General features: G+C 48.6%; 3 protein-coding genes across 7 annotated transcripts in view; 2 read left to right on the top strand and 1 right to left on the bottom strand.

The window, feature by feature from the left end:
* The first annotated feature begins 682 nt into the window (after positions 1 to 682).
* Positions 683 to 10638, top strand: PRKAB1 (protein kinase AMP-activated non-catalytic subunit beta 1). 2 transcript variants are annotated; one of them, XR_014017326.1, is made up of 7 exons: positions 683 to 1111; positions 3419 to 3582; positions 4814 to 4907; positions 5191 to 5305; positions 7312 to 7445; positions 8460 to 9023; positions 9278 to 9345. XR_014017326.1 is itself a non-coding variant. In XM_081252502.1 (7 exons), exons 1-7 carry the CDS (start codon positions 953 to 955, stop codon positions 9353 to 9355), a joined length of 813 nt encoding a protein of 270 aa, XP_081108628.1. In that variant the 5' UTR covers positions 683 to 952; the 3' UTR covers positions 9356 to 10638. The 2 variants fall into 2 exon arrangements, 1 of the variants encoding a protein (XP_081108628.1); XM_081252502.1 differs by having other exon boundaries at positions 8955 to 9023; positions 9278 to 10638.
* A 92-nt stretch (positions 10639 to 10730) lies between these two features.
* On the top strand, positions 10731 to 24555 carry LOC308626936 (uncharacterized protein). Of its 4 annotated transcripts, XR_014017327.1 has the most exons (8): positions 10731 to 11173; positions 13206 to 13377; positions 17834 to 18048; positions 18993 to 19084; positions 19176 to 19353; positions 20243 to 20472; positions 20794 to 20926; positions 21752 to 24555. XR_014017327.1 is itself a non-coding variant. In XM_081252504.1 (4 exons), exons 1-3 carry the CDS (start codon positions 13303 to 13305, stop codon positions 19042 to 19044), a joined length of 342 nt encoding a protein of 113 aa, XP_081108630.1. In that variant the 5' UTR covers positions 10731 to 13302; the 3' UTR covers positions 19045 to 19084; positions 20308 to 20325. The 4 variants fall into 4 exon arrangements, 2 of the variants coding, with proteins under 2 accessions (XP_081108630.1, XP_081108629.1); XR_014017328.1 differs by having other exon boundaries at positions 10731 to 13377; XM_081252504.1 differs by lacking the exons at positions 19176 to 19353; positions 20794 to 20926; positions 21752 to 24555 and having other exon boundaries at positions 10731 to 13377; positions 20308 to 20325.
* The window catches only part of CIT (citron rho-interacting serine/threonine kinase), a 173404-nt gene continuing 165393 nt past the window's right edge, over positions 16548 to 24558 (bottom strand). The window contains exons 46-47 of the mRNA XM_081252505.1: positions 19791 to 20091; positions 16548 to 18925 (exon numbers count right to left, since the gene is read on the bottom strand). Coding sequence (XP_081108631.1) covers positions 18902 to 18925; positions 19791 to 20091 — 325 coding nt within the window. The 3' untranslated portion in view covers positions 16548 to 18901. The remainder of the gene's footprint in view (positions 18926 to 19790; positions 20092 to 24558) is intronic.

Genomic DNA, 24558 nt, shown 5'->3' with positions numbered 1-24558 from the left:
CAAAATTACCTGTCAAAAGGCTGTGCACTCAATTTTTTGAAAATACACGAATAATTCCAGCGTTTTACAACCCCCCCAAGCTACTAGACGTGAGAATTTTCCAGAGAGTTTAATGGTCTGTCATTTTCTCAAACACCTGCAAGACTATCTGCATAGGAATCACCTGGAGTGCTTATTAAAATGCAGACCCCACGCCAGAGCTTCGGAATCATAATTTCTGGGGATTAGGGGCAGGTGAATCTGCATTTTAAACAGGCACTCCACGTGATTCTAAGGCACTCAAAGGCGTGAGAGCTAGCGCATTAAAGGGCTTTAAGGAGTCTTAATTAGATTTGCCCTTTAGAACGACCCCTTTGGCTGTAAAGTGTAGAATCAACTGGAAGTGGGCAAAAGTAACCGAGATAACTAACACCATAGCTCATCCCAGTGCGGGGAGGGCGGCCCAGATGGCCTGCGCGCTTCTGCGCTCCCTGCTGGCCATCAGCAGCCACGTCCTGGACCGGCCGGAGCGGCCAACTGCGACTGCGCCCTCCGGAGCCCGCCGGGACCGTCTGGGTGCTTGCCAACGCGCGGACCTGGACCGGAAGCGGAAGTGAGGTCGAGTTCGCCTCGCGCGCTTCTCCCACCGCAGCCACTCCCAGCCCTGTGGGTTGGGTCGCTTTGCGCAAGTGCCGGAAGCGGAAGTTGTTAAGACGTTGGGGAGTTCTTGGGAGAGAGCCGAGTTTTCCTAGCGCTCGGTGGTTTCGCTCTGCGGCAGCCTGAGCATCAGGTAAAGCGCCTTTGTGAGACCTCGGCAGCCCTGCTACCCGGCCCAAGCCGGATCCCGACCCCGTATCCTAGCCTGAGGGGTGTGGTACCCGGTGCTCCGACTCCTTCCTAGGGTCCTGGTGGAGGTACCGGGAGTCACTTGTCCCTCCCTTGGAGTGAGGCCCCGTGTCCGGCTACCTCCGCCATGGGCAACACGAGCAGCGAGCGCGCTGCGCTGGACCGGCAGGGCGGCCACAAGACGCCCCGAGGGGACAGCTCGGGGGGCTCCAAGGATGGGGACCGGCCCAAGATCCTGATGGACAGCCCAGAGGACGCTGACCTCTTCCACTCCGAGGAAATCAAGGTAATGGGGGTGTGGGAATCTGATTCCCCTTGACTAATGTTGAAATCTCCTAGATTCCTCCCCTTGTATCCCCTCTAATCATCAGAAGTGGGAGAGCCCTCTTAGCAGCTCAGGAACCTGTGTCTAATTACCGATATGAGAAAGTCACCCTGAGGGAGGAGGAATTCACTTCGTTTAACATCGTTAAGGAAAAGGCAGCTCTGAGACAGGTTCAGATTCTTAATTAATTAAGATCGTGGCACTAGCAGTAATTGAGTCCCAGTCTGCTTTTCTCTTAGGTATAATTAATTTCACAGCTCTGAGAAATCTTCCACCACCTTTACGCAGACTAGCGCTTTTTGTAATAGTTGTGCAGTTAACTTTCAGTTTTGGAGATAAGCCAGAACATGTGTAGGGTGAACGTAGAGTCGAACAGTTGACCGCAGCTGCCAGAGGTCTTTAGTTCTGCTGAAAACTTGTGGTTCACCCTTTAGAGCAGGCATAGAAAAGTAATTTCACTTCCGGAGGTCAGTGAGTAAGTGAAACATCGGTCTGAAGGAGGCAGCCAGCTGCTCAGCTTCTCTCTCTATTGTTTATATATGACTTAATATTTTAAACAGGCCAAAGCAAACATTTTGCAGGCCAGATTTGGGCGTCCTGCGGCAGTCTGCTTTAACTCATTAAAAACTCTATAAAGACGGTTCTCCACTCCTGCTTCAGCCACTTTCCTGCTAACCACCTGATGTGGTCAGTTTCTAGGGGCAGAGCCCGGTCCAAGAATACTTGGTGATTCTGGCAACTGATACGTATGTGGTATATCCTAAAGAAATGAACAACTAAATACTTAAAGGGCACTGCAACAAGTAGGTTTAGGAAAGATGACAGACACCCCTTACCCCCTCCGACTCACACATTCTGTTAGTATCTAGTTGCCTATTAATCATCATTGTCCATTAGGCTAATTGCCTGGCAACTCATCCAGCTGTACTCATTTTTCCTCAGATGCTGGCCTGGGTAATCGCATTATTATCTTATATCCTCACCTGGATCTTGGCTTTGAGGCTAACCTATAAAGAGTCTGCTTTTATTTGGCCCTCCAGCCTGTGATTTCAACTTGCTTTCTGAATTTGTTGCATCCCTGAAGCTGTGTGCAAAGTGAACTTTGGAATCCTGTTTTTCCAATGATTTGAGATCTCTTTCCCTAGAAATAATTTTGGCCCAAGGGTAGCCGTTTAAGACACCGTAAGAATCAAACTACTTTCTTTAAGAAATATTTGTTCTTTTGCTGCTTTAAAACTCTTACAAGAAATGTTTAGCATACAGATGATCTGTAGAGAATGATTTAAATAATTTCCATTATCATTTCCACAGAAGTTACTGAAATGATGTAGCAGACACACTGGATTGAATGCTCGGATACAAAAAAAAAAGTCGTGAATTCTTTTAACTATACTTGTTCACCATTTTGGCTGTGGCTAGTTATCACACCCTCAGTGGAAAGTGATTGCAGTCTGTTATTCTTTAATCTGTAAATTTTGTTAAAGGTCATAGAATGCAGGTATCTTTTAAATGAGCTCAGGTCAGTATTTGAAATGAAGGTGCTAGAAACCTGCTCCAGACCTTTTAAGAGTCTATCACAGCCTAGAACTCCTGCTCTTTGGCTTCTGACTAGGAAAAATTTAAGAGATCCAAAACCACACCCAGAGTCGGATGTGTTTTTTTCTCTCGTCCCGGAGTACCTCCTTTATACAGCGCTGCCCATATAGGAAGTTACTGTTTACCGTAATGAGGGTCAGTCTTTGTCTTATGTTTTTCTCCCTGGTGCCTGGACAGCACTCAGTGATTAGCTTTTGCCTTCCTCAGCACCTGGGCTTGCCAGTTTTCAAGTTGACAGCTCTGGACTTGTCCCTAATAAATTTTCATGAACTTCAAATCTTGCTTAATTAAGGGAGGAAAATGACATTTACTAAGCTAATCTCAAATTCATCACTGCCTTCTTGCAAGTGAGCTTTATAACTTCTAGAATTTTGACGATGACCTCCTAAATAACAGCAGTAAAGTAGCTAATAATTATGAAGCGCCTACTCTGGGTCCGACACTATGCAGAGCATTTTACGTGGGCTGTCTTGTCTCACTCAGCCTTCACAGTAACCTTAGGAAATAGCTGCTTTGATTACCTCCATTTTGCAAGTGAGTTAACGAGCCGGAATATGAACCTGGGTAGTGACAGCTGCCTCTTTAGAATGAATTGTCAGTGTGAGGGTAATTGTCTCTTGCAGGGAGCTCACTAATGGCTTCCTGTTCCTGAGTCAAGCGCTCTGCTTCCAGGCTCCGGAGAAGGAGGAGTTCCTGGCCTGGCAGCACGATCTGGAAGTGAACGACAAAGCTCCTGCCCAGGCTCGGCCAACTGTGTTTCGATGGACGGGGGGCGGAAAGGAAGTTTACCTATCTGGGTCCTTCAACAATTGGAATAAACTTCCCCTCACAAGAAGGTAATCGCCTGGGTGTGTTCATCTATTTGTCTTAACCCAGGGCTGCTCTGGTTTCTGAAGGACTCCTGTGGGTGAATAGAAGAGCCTGTTTTTATAAAGTCAATGCTGAATGGAAAAATAGTTGTTTAAATATTAAATATTTAACATTAAATAGCTTAATAATTCACAGGGTTCAAATCACACACACCAAGGAGTCGTGCTAGGTTTAGAGCACACTTAGAAGAAAACGTTGCTCAGTTATGAGCATTTCCGTTTCACAGACACCTTTCACTTCAGATATTCTAGCTTTGTGTCTGTTCAGGCAGGACTTTTTTCAGAAAGAGAACTCTATTCCTAGCGCAGTGGACAGAGCGGGAGTTGAGTCCTTGTTGGCTGAGCTGAGCCTCAGTGTTCCTCTCTGTGAGAAGGGAACGTTGGACCAGATGATCTCCGAGCTTCCTTCTGACTTGGACTCTGTATCACTTTTGTTTGAAAGGTACACATTATGTAGGCGCCCTTAGCACGACTATAGCCAAACACTTGCTCAGACACCCTAGCGTGGACGGCTGTCTCAGATTGTCAGTGGAAAAGCATCTTCACTAGTAAGTCCTCTTGATGACACCAAGGAAGAAATCGTGCCCTGCTGGGCCAGGCCTGGTCCTTGATAAGGAGCCGCCTGCTTTTCCAGGGGTCTGGTTGGTGTAGGAGGGAGCCACTCAGCCCAGTTACAAGTCATGCTAGTCAGGAGAACAAAACAATCAAATGAGAGAGGTTTCGTGAAACATTTTTTTTAGTAGTTATGCGAGTTGCTTTAGGGAACTGTTTGTACATCCTGTGAAATTGATCCCCTGCCCTGAGCTAGGCAAGCTGGCAAAGGGTAAAGCTTGGCGGGCAGCTTGCTGTTTATCTTGTGCTGCCATCCTCCTTGGCATCCAGGCTGCCAGGTGTTACTTTGCACACAAATTGAGGACAAATGACTGTTCGTTGACCTTTTGATGGTAGGAATGTGGACTCCTGGTGTCTGAGCAAAGCGAGTTTCCCAGGAAACCTCTTACGGTGCCGCTTCCTGGTAGCTTTTCTAGATTGAGATCATTATACTGAATTGTGTAAATTGGTTAAAAATGTTTATTTCTCGTGCAGCTGAACCCTTGATTTTACGTGGAAGTTTTGTTTTGTTCCGTGGCTGGTTTTGCAAGTCAGCTAAGAGGGCAGCCCACCCCGCTGACCTCGTCTGCTTCCTTTTTTCTCGCAGCCACAATAACTTTGTAGCCATCCTGGACCTGCCCGAAGGAGAGCATCAGTACAAGTTCTTGGTGGATGGTCAGTGGACACATGACCCTTCTGAGGTACTCTTCCTCACGCCCTTGGTCCTCTGGCCGCCCCCACAATCCAGACAGATCGCCTTCCCGCAGAGACAGTTGCCAGGTCCCTTCGTCCTGCTGGTCGAAGTCCCTGCGTGTGGCCGAGCTAGATAGCAGTGCTCCTTGTCAGCCTGTTGGCATCCTTGACCGAGATGAGCAGGTGGGCCAGCCCGGAGATGAGACCTTCCAGCCAGGGCTGCTAGATCCTCTAAAGAACACCTCTAGAGACCTTCCACGTTGTGATTTCTGCCTGTCTGTCTCTTCCCAGCCGATAGTGACCAGCCAGCTTGGCACAGTAAACAACATCATTCAAGTGAAGAAAACTGACTTTGAAGTATTTGATGCTTTAATGGTGGATTCCCAAAAGTGCTCCGACGTGTCTGGTACGAGCAGTTATTTTATACCACGTGTGCGCCGGTGGGGGCTGTATAGTTTAGAAATACCTTGTTTCAAAGAGCCACAAAACTAATTCCTAACTCTGTGTCAGGCCAGGTTGCTAAAATCTAGCTCTGAGGGACCCGTAAGTCATTTTTTTGGTCATCTCCAGGATTCCGTAGGTCTGCTTGGCCACAGAGAGCAGACACTGGAAACGGAACCAGAGCTTGATCTCATGCCAGGGCAGGCCCAAGAGGCCCTGGAGAGTTGCATCAGGTCGCTGAGGGGCCAGTACTGGGGAAGCCAGCCTGCTCGGGGCACCTGGAGAGTTTCAGCCCAACAGGTGATACACTGACCCCTCAGTGACCTTGGCATCATTTGCGTGGTCCATGAGCACCTTTTCAGAATCCCTTCGGGGCGGGGGAAGGCTCACCACAGAACAGGCTACACGGCACAACCTGCTCGGTATGGTCCTAGTAAAACTCTCCCATCTTCCAAGGATCATCCGATCGTCGAACTTTCAGTAAATTGCTTTGCATCCAAACCCACAGGAAGAAACTGCTTTTTGAAACAGTATGTGCTACGCAGGGAGAAGGATGCGTTGGCATCGACAGTGTTCACACCAGCTGCACTGCCCGTTCTTGCAGGGCCTCAAACCGTCCCAGGACCCCTGTGGGAAGCAGTGAAGGTTCCCCGGGACTGTGCCTGACCGTCTAGGAAAACGGGTTCAGTTCACAGGATGATTCTTCATTGTCACCTGCCTGGGCCTGGAGGTCCTGCCCCCAGGATCTCTTAACTCTTTATCAGCTCAGAACTCACACTGGCAGGTGGGCCACGTGGCTGACAAGTCATGTTATTGAGCAGGAATTGGAAATCCAAAAATAGCATTCTCCACTCTGGATAGCTGACTGGTCTTTTAGAGAAGTCATTTCTGTTTTATTCAGACAGGTGGGAATTGGGGGGTGGGGGAAATGCCTAGATATCCCTTACTTGCTGATAAGTGAAATTTTAGGCCACAATCCAAAGCTTTTAGTCAAGATTGTGCAGCAGAGGTTGCCTGGGGAAAGGAAGCTGATCCCTCGCTGCTGGGAAACCAACTGCAGGCTCTCCATGCTCTTCTCATACTTAGACACTCCCTTTCTCAAAATACATATTGACTCTTAATGGCTCAGTTTTCTGCACTGAATGCCTTTCTCAGTTTCCTGCTGTGATAGGGCTGGGTTGTGTTAAGGGAGTCGGTGCCCTAGAGAATGACATGGAAGGAATTGGCGGAGCCAAGCCATCTCAGCTTTACGGGGACAGCACGAGTCTCGGCAGCCAGACACATCCCAGGTGTCCTTTGGATCACAGCTCAGTCCCCGCCGGCTGGCCAAATGTCGCTAAGTGAGCGGCTTCGAAGCTGACGGAACACTGCACTTCTAGAAGGTTCTTAATATATCTGTATACTGGGGATACTCCAGCATGAGTTTAAGAGGAACCGGAGAGCGATGGAGGCAGAGAGCCTTTAGAGGTCAGGTCTTCAGCTTTTCGTTGTTTTAGTTGTGAAATCCGCCGGCGCCTCTGTGTGAACAGGCTGCTTTATCTTCGGTTTTGTGCTGGCTGCTGGCGCGCCTCACCTGGGCCTGGCCGCGTAAGCCTCACTAGGAGCCTTGAGCTTCTATGCGGTACTCGCCGGCCCGGCCTGCAGCGAGGAGGACGCGTCGGCCTGCGGTGGCTGTTGGGTCGGGTCGCTGTGAGCAGCTTCCCGTGACTCTGTCCCGGACTCACTGCTTTGCCACGACTGCTGTCTGCCACCAGGAATTCACTACTCGAGTTTTATGCCTGTCACCCAACTTCCAGAAGTGTTTTCTCATTGCCTCTGCCCTTCCCCCTTGGGGCCAGGATGTCCTTCAAGAGAATATAAATCTGTACTGAGGGGACAGGAGACGTGGAAAACTAAATGTCACCCCAAATTGAGACTGTTCCCAGGACTCCTAATTTTCCAAGTAAATGTCCTGTCACCGTCTCCCAACAGAGCTGTCCAGTTCCCCACCAGGACCCTACCACCAGGAGCCCTACGTCTGGAAACCAGAGGAGCGGTTTAAAGCGCCACCCATCCTCCCCCCACATCTTCTCCAGGTCATCCTGAACAAGGACACGGGGATCTCCGTGAGTAACCAGACACCTGCCCAGACCGTCCTCCACGGTCCTGTTCAGCCACTCCCCTCTGTGCACGTCTGGCAGGGCAGCTCGTGAAAAGTTGTGTCACCCATCGGTGTTAACTGCCGGGGTCCCCCTCTGACGTGGGAACGGGCTACTCAGAAGATGTTCCCAGGGTGGGCCTCCCCATCCCACAAAGCCTTTCTGAGCCCTTCCTCTGGTGTTCCACTCCCACCTCAAATTTCATGACAAAATACACAACCACCTCTTCTCAGTAAGCTGCGTGGTGGAATTCCTCCTCTGGCCCCCAGATTTTAGAATCTTCTTTGTTTGGCCGCGCTCGGAATGTGGGATCTTAGTTCCCCAACCAGGGATCGAACCCACACCCACTGCAGTGGAAGCGTGAAGTCTTAACCACTGAAATGCCAGGGAAGTTCCAGAATCTAGTTTTGGTCACCAAGTTGCTTTCAGAAACCTCAGGGATCAAAATTTGGGGTATGTGGGTAACACACATTGCCTCTGGGACATTGATATTACTTATAAAAAGAAGTGGGCTTCCTACTGAATCCCGAGGAGCACCCCATTATTCCCTGCGTTTGATTTTCCATCCCGTTTTGATCTGAACTGCCCAGTTCCCCCGGCTCTGGACTGTGCAGTGTAGCCATAATTCTTGGGAGTCCAGGTGTTCTTCAGCCTTGTCCAAGCCACCACCTAACAGGCAGATGCTCCAGGGTGATCAGGTAACTGCTGCTGCTCTAGACGCCACACAGAAGTGGATGCATGTGTGCTGAGCAGGGGGCTGGAGGCGTACACGGGCAGGCATCCCCGCAGCAGTCATGGTGTGTCCCCCGGGGACTCGCTGTTCTTGGGGCCGCCCCGCCCCAAGCACGCACCTGACAGCTGAGCCAGCTTTTACTGGATGCTTTTTCTGTTTTGAATTAGCAATTATAAAATTGGGGAGTGTACGTTGGGGGAAAAAAAAAGAAAAACAAACCTGGATTTCTGGCTTCTCTGAAAAAATAGGAAGGAGTGGACACATTGCCTCGTACGTGAGCTCTTATGGAGGAAGAGCGCCTCTCCCCTCCCCCAGTTATTCAGTGCCTTCTTCAGGCTCCCCGTCGGAGTCTCAGAGACATGAGTTTGCAACACGCTGCTCAGGAGCATTGAGTATTGATCGTTTCTTCCCGCTTTTTCTAAAAGCGCCTTCACTGCACGGCTTCCTTCCTGCCCCTCCTCCAAAGAGAGAACAGAGCCTGGCCCACAGTCTAGATGAAGCCTGGCCGGAGACGCACACCAGTGCGCCCAGCAGACGCCCCGAGAGCGCCCCTTAGTTGGAACACCAGGCATGACCCCTCGCCCACCCAGTCATTGTGCACAAGCCCTTTCACTGCCTGACAAGGAAGAAAGGGGCCTGAGAACCTGCCTCCTTCCCTCTGAAATCCAGTGGCGTGCAACACAGGGGAGAATCTCCTTGATTTCCGAATCCTAAGTGCACACGTCTGCTTTTGCTCCCCGCAGTGCGACCCAGCTTTGCTCCCTGAGCCCAACCATGTCATGCTGAACCACCTCTATGCACTTTCCATCAAGGTAAGGACGCGTTTGTTACTTACGCTGTGTTTCTCCAAGTGTGCTCTGAGGCCCCCTAGCGATGGCACTACCTGCACTATCGATACTTACCTAAAGGGCGGCTTCCGGGGCCTGACCCAGACCCATAGGCTCCTCTTCCGAAGGAAGGCCCAGGAACCTGCTTTTATTCAGACCTCCTGATGAGTCTCATGCTCCTTAAAATTTGAGCCTCCTGACTTAGTCCTGCCCTTGATGATTTCCGCCCTCTTCCTCAGGACGGAGTGATGGTGCTCAGCGCGACCCACCGGTACAAGAAAAAATACGTCACCACCTTGTTATACAAGCCCATATGAAGAGCTGGGAGCCGGCCATGGGCCCCAGGGAGCAATGTGTGCCACCGGGCTCCGCGCGTGCATGCTTCTCGCTAGACAGGATGGACTGTAAATTTCCCATTTCACGCTCTTTAGAAGACATTTCATACCCGCCCTACTCGTACTTGAAGGTTTGTTCCAGACACAGCAGCTCCTGGAGCGCCTCAGTTTGTAACAGTCCTCTTAGCATCCGGTGGCTGTGAGCCCTGGGGCTCAGCAAGGCTGAGGGGAGAGGGGGAGCAGACAGTCTGCACCCCACACCGCAGTGCAGAGGACGGAGCAGGTCTAAATGTACATCCTCTGAACTGGTCACGGAGACTTTTCTTAAGCCAAAAAGGAACCTGAGCCACTTTGCTGGTGGAAATCCGGGAAGCAGGTACCGAGGCCGCACAGAATTTCTCATCGTGTGTGTGTGTCTTGACTTGTCCCTGCTGAGGCCTGGCTGCGGACCTAACGGCGAGTATGGTATTGGTCCTGCCTGTCCTCTGAATTCAGAGCAATAGATCGTCTTCCATTCCCTGCTCCAGGAAGGCATAATTTCTATAGAAATTAGAACCTGTCTAATTTCCAGATGAAGTTTTACAATTGTTTCTTACACTTATGCGCACTGAGTATTTTTTTTTAACCAGAGGTGGCTGACTGTACAGCCTTAGGGCAATTTTTAAATCACCCCAACTAGACTGTAGATCATGTGAACTGCGCTCAGCAATAATCTGTTCTCAGAACAGACTTGGAAAACCACGGCCAGATTTCTCCGTTAAGCTGGATGATCCTGCGGACTGACCACCGCTAGCTGGAAGGTTGTCCAGCTTTTTATTCGACTCGTAATGAGGTGACAGGGTTAGCACGAAAGTTTTGGAGGGGCACCCTACCCTAGCCTGTGCCACCGTGCTTGGGACCTCTGGTCCCTCCTTAGCAAAGAAGGCTGTACCAATTGCTGTTGCTTATTCTGGAAGGAGATTAGAACTTGCAGCAGCCTTCTGAATTTGTGTGAGGAAGACATCCTTTGGACCAAAGCGCACATCTCCACACGGTTTGGAGATGCTGGAGACATGCCCGTTAGTGAGGTTCCTGTCCCCAGGTCGGTGGACGCTGTCGTCCTGTGCTGTGTTCCTGCTGGGAGACGGAGGAACCATATCCCTGATGTCTCATATTTATTTGGTGAACCTGAGTCTGGGATACCCTTTTTTGTTACTCTTTCCAAAACACTGAATGACTGTCACCTTGATGTACAGGTTTCAATAAAGCTTTGTAAAGATAACAGACATGCACTTGGAGGAAGGTTCGATTTCGTGCAGTCATTTGGAGAAGAGACTGGAGCTCTCCCCAAGGTTTATTCAGTGCAGTGCTTTTCAGTCTTTTTCCCGCCTTGGCACACATTGAAAATGGTACCATCCTTGTGGCCCACTGGGGTGAGTGGACAGGGCTGCTTGGCTCCCTCCCGGGCTGAGGGCCTTTCCTTGACCCGCCTATCCTGCACACAGAAGGCTGTTAAGAGGCTGTAAAATTGAGCCCCGTGGAACCGCTCGACCACAGGGGAAGCTGAGGAAAAGCAGCAGTGAAGGCCCCTGGCTTGCGCAAGTTGGCAGCATCCCCGGTCCGAGGTCTTGCTGCTGCTTGCTCGTTGACAAGCACCACAGGGGAGCCTGGGATCATGACACCCTCTTGGAAGACACCAGGGTGTTCCGGAGTCGGCTGTTCTCACCAGCTAAGAGGGCCTCTGTCCGTTCTACCAGGAAGATGGAAGGTTGCAGTGTCCCTGTAGGAATAAGCCTTTTCTTCCCAGGCATCAGGAAACATGTAAATAAGAGAAAAGGGAACCCCTCAGGTCATCTGGTTCACGTGAGGTGGAGAGTAGCTTAGAAAGCATTCCTAGCTGGGTAATTAGCCGTCTCACTCTGAAAACCCAAGTGATGTGGGAACCCTAGATTTAGGGATTGGAGGGATTATTTAAGCAGACTAAGGAAATACACAAAAATCCTCTATCCAAGACAATCAAAAATTTTTTCTATTTTTAAAAAAATATTGAAGTATAGTTTATTTTACAGTATTGTGTTAGGTTCAGGTCTATAGCATAGTGAGTCACTTTTTTGTAGCTTGTGTTTCATTGTAGGTTATTGTAAGATATTGGGTATGATTCCCTGTGCTATGCAGTAAATCCCTGTTGCTTATCTATTTTATGTATAGTAGTTTATATCTGTTAATCCTGTGCCCCTAATTTGTCCCTCCCCTCCCTTTCCCCTTTGGTAACCATAATTTGGTTTTCTGTATCTGTCTGTTTCTGTTTTGTGTATACACTCATTTGTATTATTTTTAGATACCACATGCGTGATAGCATTTATGTTCTCTGACTTAATTTCACTAAGCATAATATTTTCTGGGTCCATCCACGGTGCTGCAAATGACAATATTTCATTTATTTTTATGGCTGAGTAATATTCCAGTGTGTGTGTATACACACACCACATCTTAAGTCAGTCGTCTGTTGATGGACACCTGGGTTGCTTTCATGTCTTGGCTGTTGTAAGTAGGGCTGCTGTGAACATGGGGTATGTGTATCTTTTCAAATTAGTGTTTTCATTTTTTTCTGGATATATACCCAGGAGTGAAATTGCTAGATCATGTGGTAGTTCTATTCTTAGGCTTTTTTGAGGAGCCTCCATATTGTTTTCCACAGTGGCTGCACCAATTTACCTTCCCACCAATCGTGTAGGAAGGTTCCCTTTGTTCCACACCCTCTAGCATTTGTTATTTGTAGACTTTTTGATGATAGCCAGTCTGACCTGTGTGAGGTATTGCCTCATTGTGGTTTGGATTTGCATTTCTCTGATAATTAGCGATGTTGAGCATCTTTGCTTGTGTCATCTTTGAAAAAAATGTCTGTTCAAGTCTTCTGCCTAGTTTTTGATTGGGTTGTTTGTTTTTTTGGTATTGGATTGTATGAGTTGTTTGTATATTTTGGAAATTAACTCTTAGTTGGTTGCATCATTTGCAAATATTTTCTCCCATTTTGTAGGTTGTCTTTTCATTTTGTTGATGGTTTCCTTTGCTGGGCAAAAAGTTTAAGTTTAATGAGGTCCCACTTGTTTATTTTTGCTTTTATTTCTTTTGCCTTGGGAGACTGAAAATACTGCTGTGATTTATGTCAGAGTGTTTCGCCTATGTTCTCTTCTAGGAGTTTTACGGTGTCATGTCTTACATTTGGGTCTTTAAACCATTTTGAGTTTATTTTTGTGGATCAAATATTTTTGAAGTATAATTGAAAATACATAGCTAAGCTCAAAAGTATAAAAGGGATATATTGAAGTACCAGAATTGAAGAAACCGTTGCTGTGTTGGTGAGCTGTGAGCGTGGCCTCTGGCCCCATGGTGGAGACTCGGGGTGGGGGGGGCGGGTAGGACCCAGCCATAGGCCTCCAGGACCAGGGTTTGACACCCTCACCTGGATAGGAAGCCCGCTTCATGAGTTGGCCCAGAAAAGCACTGCCTTTTCTGTAAGAGGGGTTAGAGAATCTGGCTGCTGGCCTGAGTCAGGGCTCGGAGTCATCAGCCCCAGGCTGCAGGGGGAAACATCATGTTTGAAAATCTCACCTGCAGATCAGCTCTACTCACAAAGTTCAGATACAGCAAAGCCAAAAATCCAGTGTAGAAACTAATTTTGAGCCAGTAAACCCAGTAAGAGTCCTTTGCAGCCCTGGGGCCACGGGGGACTGCCAGGGCAGTAACGGCTAGGGTGGGGAAATGTAGCCAAAACCACAGAACCCTGGGACATGGGTGTCAGCATTCTCCACAGCTGTTCGTGTGTCTAAAAGACTTCATTTTCTTTAAAAAGCAACACAAAAGGAAGTCCCCCGTGGTCCAGAAGACTGCTAACAGACCCAGGTGAAAGTCTTTATACCCAAGAAGCTGAAAGTAATGGAGATTATTTCATGGATATGGAACAGGAGACCCTGTTTGGTCCAAATCACAGGAGCAAAGCCACACTGAGGTGTCCTATGACCCAGGTAATGCTTTCTCTATTATGGGTGAGGACTGGTTACATGGTTGGTTAAAGTGTAACTGAAATTGCTTTTGAATGAAGGTATTTTTTCCCTCCAGAAATGTATATACAAATGAATTTATGGAGCCAAAGGTAAGGTCTTTAAATTACTAGTGGGTAAAGTAGTATTGCAAGCTAAACAGAACCATATGTCAGCATATTGAAACCAAAGATCAAAGGACCCAGGCAAGGTCTTTTCCTTCCCTCTGGTCAAAGCCTGGCTTCATGTTAGAGTCGGCCGTTCCCCGCCACCATCCACTCTCCCAGAGTGTGGACGCTGGACTGAGATTAGGGATGTCATCCAGCTCAGTGCCTGACTAGCTGTGTGACCTTGGGCAAATCACATGACCTCTCTTAGCCCCATTTCCTCTCCTGAAAAATGGAAGGTGTTGGACTAGCACTAAATGATTCCTAGGGCTCCTTTCATTTCACATTGGGAGCCACAAGGCTTTTACACCATGAATGGGATATGGCCACAGACAGGAAGTCAAGGGCCAGAAAAGGAAAAAGTGCCAGCACTGTAAGCTCAGTTAGGAAACCTCCAGGATGCCAAGGGCCAAGATGGGAAAACACAGAACATCAAAGTGATACCATGCATGGCTAAGGTCAGAGACTCGGCCATTTTAGGGAAAAGCACAATTTCATTTTGTTTAGCTCAGTTACTTGTAGATGAGCATGGTTTCATTTCTGAGCGTGAACTCAATTCTCCTGATACATGACCCTCCACCAGTGTGTACAAACGGTTTGAGTGCACTGATGAAGACCTAAGTCTCTGGGCCACTCAACCCTCCATCCAGCTTTTTAGCACCTCACTTGATTAGCAAATTAGTGGAGAAAAGAAGCTAGAGCCTTCTACCCTGGGACGCCAATTATAATTATCTTCAGGAGAAAACAGTAAGCTACGAATGTATGTACAAGCCATTCCAGCTAATTGTAAAAACATCGACAAGGGCCTTCCTAAGAGTGACCGCTGCTGTGAGTCAGACCCTTGGAGAACCAGTGCCCTGCCTCTGGGATCAGCCACTGAGCCCAGCTCCCACAAGTGCCTCGTCTTTTTTTGTCCTAAAGACAGCCAGAGGGCCTGAGCCTGGGTGAGGATGCCAGCCTTCTCTACCTGCCAGGAGCGCATTCACTCATTTTATCTGCAAGACTCAACAGCAGGTGAGAACGAGACAGCTCCAGTTGTGTGTACCCTGGATCAGCTTTATTTTCCCTTTTTGTGGTTCTCTGAAAGGACAGGCTGAGCTGTGTATAGCAGTAAAGTCATTTCCAGAGTTCTTTACCTCTACAACTCCTCCAGGGCCAACAGGAGTTCCGTTAATCATTGACGGACTCGAGAGAAAGCCAAGCCATCTGTGCAGTTCCAGATTTGCACTGCCCTGCCCTCCCAGCTTCGCAAGATAGAAGCCTCAACGTCTGACCAGGCAACTGATGAAACATTTTCTCATGTGAACACTGTGCCTAGAGCCACAGTCTCCACGCTTTTGGCATCGTGAGCAATATGTAAACTGCCAAGAAAGAAATCTGACTGGAACGGGCCGAGCTTCCTCAGCCTCAGCACTACTGACGTTTTGGGCCTGGGAACTCTTTGTGGACGGTGGGCATGCAGGCCACCCTGCGCCTTGCAGGGTATTTAGCAGCATCCCTGGCCTCTACCCACGAGGTGCCAGTAGTACCACCAGTTGTGACAACCAAAAATGTCCCAGATGTTGTCAAGTGTCCTCAAGGGAAGGGAGCCAAGTCACCCCTAGTTTAGAACCGCCGGAGCAGGCCCGTCCGTTGTATTACGAGACCAAAAGCTTAGCTGGTCCCAGCCCTGTGGGCCTAGCATTATTGCTTTAGACTTAAATCTGCATGAATATTTTCTACAGCAAACCACGCTCAAGAGGCCCAATTCCGAAGACAAACTAGCTGGTCAGTCCTGTTAAGCACATCATCCCTTTTGGGCCTACGTCTCCAAATCCTAATTTCATAGTTAGGAAATTTGCTTTGCAAGCAGCTTCTTTAGTCTCGTGAAAATTAAGTTGTAAGAGCAGAGAATGTGATGTCTAATTTTGTGCTTAAGAGGTAGGAATAGCAGCATGGACGGCTGGGCCTCAGTTTATGGTGTGGCTGAGTAATTTGTTGTTTCTTTGAGGTCCTTGCTTAGGGTCCGGAGAACCTTTCTGGCACATTCCTCTCGGAACCAAACCACGTTTACTTATGCTTTTGAAGTGTTACGTGGCTGCCAGGAATCCTCAGGACAATAACTGAAGCGGTATTCAGTGGACTTTTTCTAATTTTATAAGGAAAGAAAGGTTCCAACATTTTACTTGTTCATCTTCCAAATTATTTTCATTCTTAGAGTTGGCAGATTTTTATCCCCAGTGGTAAAAGAGAAAGGAGGAACAGAATAGAATCGCAAGTACAACTCCTGTCACGGGGCAAGTCGGCTACGACCCTGCACGTCAGAATTTGACTGTGGTCAGATTACTTCATTGGAAAATAAAAATCGAAAGCAACAGGAACCATGAGAAAATTACCATTTGCCAAAACCAATGTTTGTCTGGCTCAACAAAGTTTATACCAACAAAAGTAAAGCATCTTAGAAAAATGTACCTTGCAGACTATAAAAATTCATTTAGTTAAAAAGAGAAGTATCTACATTTTAAATTACCTTGATCCGAATTCCTCCCTCCAGAAATCTACATCATTAAAACCGGTGGCCTTATCCTAATGGATGAGAGGAATTGAAAGGTGACCTGTTTTGTTTGTTTGTTTGCTATTAACCGCATTATAGGAGAGCTGGGTAGTCCATTCTCCAGTAATCCTTTCAAAGTGGCCTGAATGCCTTAAGGAGCTTTCCAGTTCTGCAGTCCTATAAAGTGACCTTAACAGCCAGTTCACGGTTCATTAGAAGTAATGACCAAACTTCGACAACATTGCACTTCTGGGAGAGAACGTCGCTGATCTCTTGACTCCAGGAGAGCAGCTTGCTCTAAGTCCTGCGTGGCTCTCCACCCCTCACCCCCAGAAGAAGCCTCCCTTGAAAGGAAGGACGGTCCCATGCCACGCTCCCAAGCTTAGGCTGACAGTGGCGATACTTTGGGTTTTTATGGGCTCTCTTAAGAAAAGAAGAGGTCTTGCACTAAGGCAAACATTTTAGATCATTGCTTTATTTGACTATTTGTTCAACAGAGTTCATTCCTCTCAAGGTGGATCGTGAGCCGTTCCTTGTGATCTTTTCCTCGTTCTGAATAAAAAAAGGTAATGAAGAAAAAGCCTGTACTTTTGGACCTAGAATCTTATTTATGCTAGTAAGCTTTGACTGCAGTTTCGTGTTACGATATTTCCTGCTGGCATCTCGGTAGTCACACGGAGCTCCCCGCACTCCAGTGAAGATGGCTGTCCACAACTACCACCGTTGAAACCAAAAGTAAGAGTTGAAAAATGCACCTTTTACAATAAAAAAGTAGAAACCAATTCAATTTCCTTTTTTTTTTTTTTTACGAATATAAAGTTTCTTGTAAATATGTACAGTCTTTGAGCTAGTTCTACAGCAGGAAGCATTTCACAAATGAGACACACGATATACACTTTGAGGGCTAAGAAGCCCATTTCTCATGGAGATCCTAAATGAGATGCCAAGACTAAAACACCAATTTCCAGTGACCTCTCCAAATACTTGTGGACCAAGAGACAGAAACTTCAGCAAACATTCAGTCAGATCTGCCCTGGAGAAGAGAGGGGATGCAGCGTGACCCCAAAGACGAAGCAGCGCGTAGAACAGGACAGCATGACACTGGCCAAGGATGCGACAATGTGGAGGAAGGGCCGTGGGCGTTTCAAACAAGAAAGCACTTAGGTTAAGAGATGGGCAGGAGGGAGCCGGGACTCAGGCCAGGTTGCAATCTGGAAATGAGCTGAACCGTGGACCCGGGGGTTAAAACGCGGTCACGTTCGCCAGCTGCGGTGGGAACAGGTCTACCCGTCGTCAGCTTACCTAGGATGTGCCCTGGTGGTTTGAGGTGTAGAGAAGCAAGAGAGGCCTGGTGGGAGATTAAAGGCAGAAATAAGGCCGCTAGGTAGCTTGCCAACTGCAAAGCCTCTAGTTGGTTCTTTACCGGTTGCCAGGAACCTCGCACCGCCGGAGGGGAGAGAGAAACTGGGTGAGCCGCACGGCACCTAAGGAGGGCTTCCCCGCCCGGCCGGGGTGGGAGAGTTGAGCTGCGGCTTCCTTCTCGAACTTCCTGGTCTTAGTCTAGCCCTAGGGAGAGGCTCGTTTGGGAAGTCACAGTTTTCATGGGGTAGAACCTGGTGGATTGTGTGTGAGCAGAGTTGTCCGCGCGGGCGTCGGCAGGGAGGTGTGGAAGTGTGAGGTGTGGTTTGCTGAAATCCTTCTCCGGTCGTAAGGCTTGAGCGTTTGGTTTTTGTTTGTTCAGTGCTACAGACTGCAGCTTGTGGCCGGTGAGTTGGCAAGTCCCAGAGGGTCTCGGTTCGGCGGGAGCTATGGGATGGAACTAGTGCATCGGCAGAGCAACCCAAGGGGGCAGCCAGGTCGGGGGGCAGCGCATGCAGTGAACCGCCATGCAGAACTCCTGGGGCTCTCTTCCCAGCCCGGGGAGCCGGGGAGAGTGCGCCATCACGACAACAGGAGGTGAGTGCCCCCGGCCCCCGCCTGGACCCCCATTGGTGCCGGGCTCAGGGCAAGTCTGTTGCGTGCTTTCCTGGCCAGAGCTACATGGAAAGTGGAGACATCAGGCCGGGGGGTGACGCTGAGGGCAGGGAGGGAACAGCTCCTCGGGGCCCCTTGGCCCCAAGCCACTGCCTCTGAGCCGGGCCGATGGCCTCCATACATTCGCAGCTGGTGGGAGGGGAAGTCGTCAAGGCCATCGAAGGCAATGAGAACGGTAAACATTTGGCTGAGGTGTCCCGCTGGGTAAGACAGGGCCATCTGTGCGGAGGGACTGGAAGGGGGGTGGGCCTAGGTGAGCGCGGGAGGTTAGCCAACGGCAGAGGCTCTTCTACGATGCATGGCGGTAGTAGAGACCTGATTGTGTGACCTGCTACAAATGACTACAACAGGAAATACGGTGCTATTCAAATCTATTAAGAAGTCTGTTGTCTTTAAAAAATAAATAAAAAAAAATAAAACAGAAAAACAAAAACCCAACCAACCCTAGGATCTTAAAGTAGCTATTAATTAGGATTCTAACCATGTCGTAGTTAGCCCCCGGTTGGTTTCCTGTGATGAACTGGTACAGGCTAGAGCTAGGTACAAAAGTTTATGAATGCTTTGAAAGAGTAACAAAGTGCAAAGAGGGTGACTGCAGGAGGGCGCCGGCAGCTCCCAGGAGCCCCACGCCCCTCCTGGCTGCAGGGTGTCCGTGCTGAGGCGAGTCTGGGTCCAGCTGCGCCGTGGGCACTGGGGTCCTCTTCAGCAGCGTTCCATAGTGCGGATGGTGTTTTCCTGCAGTTCAAGAGGAGGAGTTGGGTTTTCTGGCTGAGATTTATACTGAAGACTGGTCCCAGACCTAGGAGGAGGAGGGGGGGGGATTTGCCATGAGAGGTCAGAAATCGCTGTGCTCACTTTGCAAACAGGAAGCCCAGACTGGGGTGTGCAGGAGCACGTGGCCTCGCCTTCCTGCCGTGAGCTGAGCTCGCGGAACGCACCGCAGAGTCCCCAGCACTACGTAAGTACTTCTACTGTTAACACACCCCATTTTATCCATAAATCAGAGGAGATAAGGAAAAGCATTTAAACAGCTTTTCCCTTCCCTGTAGCAGCAGGGGTGCCAACAGTGAACTGTGGACGGCAGCAGGAAAGTACGAGCCAGAAAACTGGCCCCTGGAACCGGCTGGCCTGCTGAGGAGACACCATGCTCTGGAGCCTCCCCGTGCACTTGGGGGGCCCCTAGGCTTCAGCACATCCCTCCATCTTGCTAACCTAAAAATTACACAGGTAATAAATACATGCACGTGATTTAAAAATTTTGAAAGGTTCGGAGTTCTTCTAGAAGGCAACCACTGTTTCCAGTTCGGTGTAGCCTTCCAGAGAAACTGTTGATGTATATGTGTTTGAAAAAGTAAGGCATCGAACCTTCTGAATAGCATGTTATCACCTGTGTTTAAGAAGGGTGACTACACATCCGTATTTGTTTGTATGCAGAGAGGATCTCTAGAAACTGTGCACGCTGGCTGCCTCCGGAAAGGGAACGCCATAGCCCTGGGCAGCTTTTACGGTTTGAGGTGCACACGTTATCCATTTGTGCAGCAGGAAGCCCCTTCTTAAGAGGTTCTCTTCCTAAGCTTGTTAAGTCCCGCAGACTCCGAAGTACGGTAGCGGTGCCCCTTCCCTACAACAGTGGCCCTCGGGGATGAGGAGGGCGCCTCACTCACCTTGTTGACCTGGGCCAGCGGGGTCCTCACGGCTCCCACGGGCAGCCGGCCCCTGCTGCCGTCCTCAAACAGCCTCCCGGGGGAGCGCTCCCTGCGCGTGCTGAGCATCCGGCCGGGGGACTTCTCCCGCTCCAGCGGGCGGCCTGGAGACTTGTCCCTGCGCAGCTCGGTCCGCCCCTCGCGGTAGCGGTGGGGCGTGCCGGGCTCTCGCGGGTGGCTGGGGCCTTCGGGGGGCGCCGGGCTGGAGGCCACGCGCTTGGTGATGTGCTCGTTGTACGTCGGCGGGCCTCGCTTGTTGGGGCTGCGGCAACGGGAGAGGAAGGTGGGGAGCTGAGCCGTCACAACCCAGAGGGGCAGCTTCCTCCTCCTCTGAGCCACCCGTGCCCCCATCTCACTACGCATTATTAGAAAAAGACCCCACTGGGAATTCTTCGAGCCGCTTATCTCAACAGTGAGGCCAGGGAAAGAAGGCAACAGTGACAGCAGAGGGGAATCAGGCTTCCTGGTCTCGACACAGGCTTTCTGCTGAGCGCCCACAGCGTGTCGGGCCCTGTGCTAAGCTCTCCAGGTACCTTAACTCGCCAGATCACCCTAACAGCAGCTCTGCAAGCTAGGAACAGCCATGACCCTCGTCATACAGACAAGAAGCTGGAGACACAGAGAGGCTGCGATTCCAGTGCAGGTTGCAGGTCAGTGCAACGTCGTACTCCCCATATTCTACCCTGCTGACCTAGTATTTTCCAGAGCCTAGAAGGCACAGAAAGAAGTCTTCCTTCAGGGGTTAAGCCTGTACTCATCGCTGTTAAGCTGCCCCACTCCTGGGCCTTTGCTGGGTCACCTCTCCTTCCAAGTGGCTTTCCAAGAGTCTTTGGGGCATCCGATGCCAGAGGTGTAGGGATCAGGCCTGATATAATTAGGAGACTGAGGAGGGCAGACGAAAGCAGTAGAGCTGGCTCAGAAAATGTCTGAACAATTTGTATGACCAATCTAACCCTCCACCCAGCCCTGGATATGTCAGATGAAGATCTCACCAGACACGGCCCTAACCACCTCTCTGAAGAAGCAAGATCCAGAAACACAGGACTGACACACAGCCTTCGGCATCAGTTCCTTCCCACCCCTGATGAGCAGCCAAGGTACTCAGGCCCTGGTTATCTGAGCATAATTAGTGCGGGGAAAAGGCAGACTACTTAAAATGGGAACACCATTTCACAGAGAATGTTACTTGAAGACATTTTGATTGATTGGGTCTTTATCTTGGAAAAGTAAAAGTAGAAATCAGGAAAATATATTTTAACCTAGATATTTTTAAAATCTAAATTACAGTTGCAGTTACATGCTAAGAATGAACCAAGTATGAATCACACACTGATTTATTCTGCTCTAATTTTCTCAAAATTCTATGCTAACATGCTGGGTGACATCCTTCACCAGCAGTGTTGTAATTTTTGCAGCAAAATCGTAAAGTCATTTCTTAAATATTTGACAGTGCCCCTGGTTTTCCCAGAGGCCTCTCTTAATCCTTGGTATTTAAATCCTTCCCCTTTGGAAGGGACCAAACTTATTGTTTTTTTAATTATTGGTCTAACTGTAAGGAATCTTTTGTCAATACCCATAATGGAAAGCAACTGAGCAGCGAAGACACTGACCCCAGTGGGGGAGGGGAAACTCTCTAAAGCAAGTTTGAGGGCCAAATCCAGACAGATGCCTGCTTCTATTTTTTACTGGAGCATGGCCACGCCCATCCAGTTTTTGTGGTCCAACAACAAAGTTGAGCAAATGAGACAGGGGCCATGTGGCCAGCAAATGTGGAAATATTTACTATCTGGACCTTTACAGGAAAAGTTGGCCCGTTCCTTCTCTACGGTAAAACAGATTGGTGGACAGAGCAGAAATAACCACCTGTCTTAAATGGTCAGAGTCCATTGTAAATAATTTCATTCTCTTGCTTCCCTATGCAGCTCAAAATTTGGAAATTCCAACAACCCACGCTCAGAAGGCCAGAACCTTCTTGTGTGTGCAGCAGTATTGAGATAAACCTTGATTTCAAGATGTCGAAATCTGAGCTATCTTCATCTCTTGTCATGTGGCTTTATGATACAGGAGACAAAAAAAGAAATTTCAAGTAAGAGTATCCGATTTGTAATGGAAGAGAAATTATAAAGCGTGTCAGGGGCCCATCGTAAAGCAAGCTCACTGCCCAGAGGAAGAAAAGTGGCTCAAGGAAGGCCATTCGAGAGGTCAGCTTAGGTTGATGGGATAAAGGAAAACACTCGTCATTCTGGGCGGATCGGGCCATTTTCCATCTCCAAATCCCTTAATAACCAACGCTCTACCAAGTCAATTTTATGTTTGTTTCTTGCAAAGAGTTACATTTCCTGCTCTGCTGAACAGACCCGGGGCAGTGCAGCCTGCAGTGAATCACATTCTCCCAAGCTGGCCTTCTACATTCGGGACCTGCCCAAAGCAGAGAGCAACAAAAAGACGGTTTTATAAGCCAAGAGACAACTAAAGGAAACTGCTGGTTTTCCAGATATGCCTGGCAGCAGCAGGAAAACAACAGCATTATTTCTGCCCCTTGTTCACAGGAACTAGAACCATTTTCCACGACAGAATAAGTTAACTCCTTACAGAGACACCATATCATCTCAAAAGGAAGGTGCCTGGCCATCTAACTAACTAGTGAGGCAGTGGAGAAAAGAAAAAAATCTAATTACAGTACTTGGGTTGGCTCTTGGCATGAGTGACTTGGAAACTAAATAAAATCTAGACCTTGTCAGGAGAGGACTACAGCCCTTTGAGCAGAGTCTCTTGTGAGGCAGGATCAAGCCAAAGAGTGAGAAGCAGCTGGTTATTCAGCACTTCTGGTTTTCCAGCAAGTTCCTGGGACTAAAATCACACTGACCAAATGTTTCTGACCAACACTTACATTTCAACAGAAGAAACAGACACTATTCGTTAGGACATAGTCTCAGAACATTAAATTGACGACTCTCTTTCCTAAGATCTAAGCAGCATTTCGTAACATTAGAGGTGGTTCCTCCACCAGACTGAGTCCCTTGAGAATAAAAACCATCTTGTCTTCAGCTGTGTAGCCCCAGACATTGTGTCTGGCACTTGGTAGGGGGTCCACATAACTCTATAGGGTAGATGTGGGGTTTGTAAACCAGTCCACAAAATTAAAACCCTAGGTCAATTAAATATTCCCCTGGGTTAAGTAAGCTTATTTCCTTTGTGGACCAGGATCTTAAAATTACACATCTCAAACCTTCACATCGAACCGAATCTGGCTCCGAGCCCTGGGTGTCAAGACAAAGCCAGTCCCACTTCCACACACTGCTGGTGGGATAACTAAAGGGTACGGCCTCTAAGGAGGAAAACTCACCAACATCTATCAAGATTACCAACGCCCACCAATTCCTTTTCTAGGAATTCATCCTCCAGATAGATTCCTAAGCATGCAAAGTGAATGTACAAAGTCATTTACTACAGCAACAGACTGGAAACAACGCAAACATCCACTGATAAAGGAGCAGTTAAATAAGGCATAGTCATGTGAACGGGTGAAGAAATACTTCGGATCCTGCCGTGGAGCAATAGTAAGTCACAGCAGAGCGTGCACGGTATGCTGTTGCCTGTATCGAGAAGAAGGGGAAGGGCACCTCCAGCATGGCAGGGCGAGGGCTCCCGAAAACCTGCTTCTCCACAGAAACAACACGAACACTGGCAAAATTGTCAAGATCAACTTTTGGGAACTCTGGAAATTAACCAAAGTCTTGCAACAATTCAGAGAGTGTTTATGCAAGAAACTGTGCAATATTCACCACCCCTGTCTCCCCAGATCTGCAGTAGTTTTGAAACCAACAGCCTTGTAACCGGCTGTGAAAACCAGCACCCCGGCAACCACTGGAGGGGAGTACATTAGGACTGGAGCCCCAGCCTCAGAAAACTGTCACTCTCTGGCCTATCTGCTCCTCCTTGGAAAAAGACCGTCTTCAGGGCCTGTTTTTAATGGAGCTGATTCAGGTCTTCCTCTAGAGAAATGCCCTATCTCTAGACGTTTACCAAAAAAAAAAAAAAAATCAATTGAAAACAAGAGGCCAGCTACAACACTCAGAAGGAAGTCCTGCATATTCCTGGGGGTCTGTAAGGACACACACACACACACACACGCCTGTCACATACCCAGGAGAAACCTACGAAGGCCTCAGTCTGTCAGCCACAGCTGACTGAGTGCTGAAGGTGTGCCCCCAAACACACACGCGCGCGGTTGCTCAGCATAGGGTGGGTTCAGTGCATTTAAGGAAATCTCTTTCTAGTCATTCAGCTGACCACTACCCTAACCAAGCAGAAACTTCAATGGCTGCACATAACAAAGGACACAGATGACAGAATTAGCACGAGTCACTAAACAAATAGCGACAACAACACACCCAGGGAGGGGAAGGGGAGCTGATTTTCGGAGCTGCCACGTTGTACTATTTGAAATGTTCAGTTTTCAACAAGAAAAAATTTACAAGACATTCCAAGCAAGAGTAAATAAATAAAGTGTAGCCCACACTCAAGGCCTCATTTCTCCTTTTACCAAGGGGGGGGCAGGAAAAGTTCTCCTGATGCTTATAAAGGGCTCATTTCAGTGCTGCAGATACCAAAGAAATGAGTGGCTTGAGGTTTGAAGATTGGGAAACTTTCAGCCAGTTGGGCAAGATATCCTTGTGCTTTGCAGGAAAGCACTTTGCCCCGTGTGATGAGGAGGAAGAGAGGTGCG

This window comes from Mesoplodon bidens (assembly GCF_964165515.1).
Source record: "Mesoplodon bidens genome assembly, chromosome: 13".
Lineage (NCBI taxonomy): Eukaryota > Metazoa > Chordata > Mammalia > Artiodactyla > Ziphiidae > Mesoplodon > Mesoplodon bidens.
This window is presented reverse-complemented; position numbering and strand designations above follow the sequence as displayed.

Bases quoted from the DNA above. Each gene is read 5' to 3' on its own strand.
- PRKAB1 (XM_081252502.1), top strand. From the start codon at position 953: ATGGGCAACACGAGCAGCGAGCGCGCTGCGCTGGACCGGCAGGGCGGC. The intron at 5,306-7,311 runs GTACGAGCAGTT...GTCTCCCAACAG, and splicing joins AAAGTGCTCCGACGTGTCTG to AGCTGTCCAGTTCCCCACCA. The intron at 9,024-9,277 runs GTAAGGACGCGT...CCTCTTCCTCAG, and splicing joins TCTATGCACTTTCCATCAAG to GACGGAGTGATGGTGCTCAG.
- LOC308626936 (XM_081252504.1), top strand. From the start codon at position 13,303: ATGGATATGGAACAGGAGACCCTGTTTGGTCCAAATCACAGGAGCAAA. The intron at 13,378-17,833 runs GTAATGCTTTCT...TTGTTTGTTCAG, and splicing joins TGAGGTGTCCTATGACCCAG to TGCTACAGACTGCAGCTTGT. The intron at 18,049-18,992 runs GTGAGTGCCCCC...CTTTGCAAACAG, and splicing joins CGCCATCACGACAACAGGAG to GAAGCCCAGACTGGGGTGTG.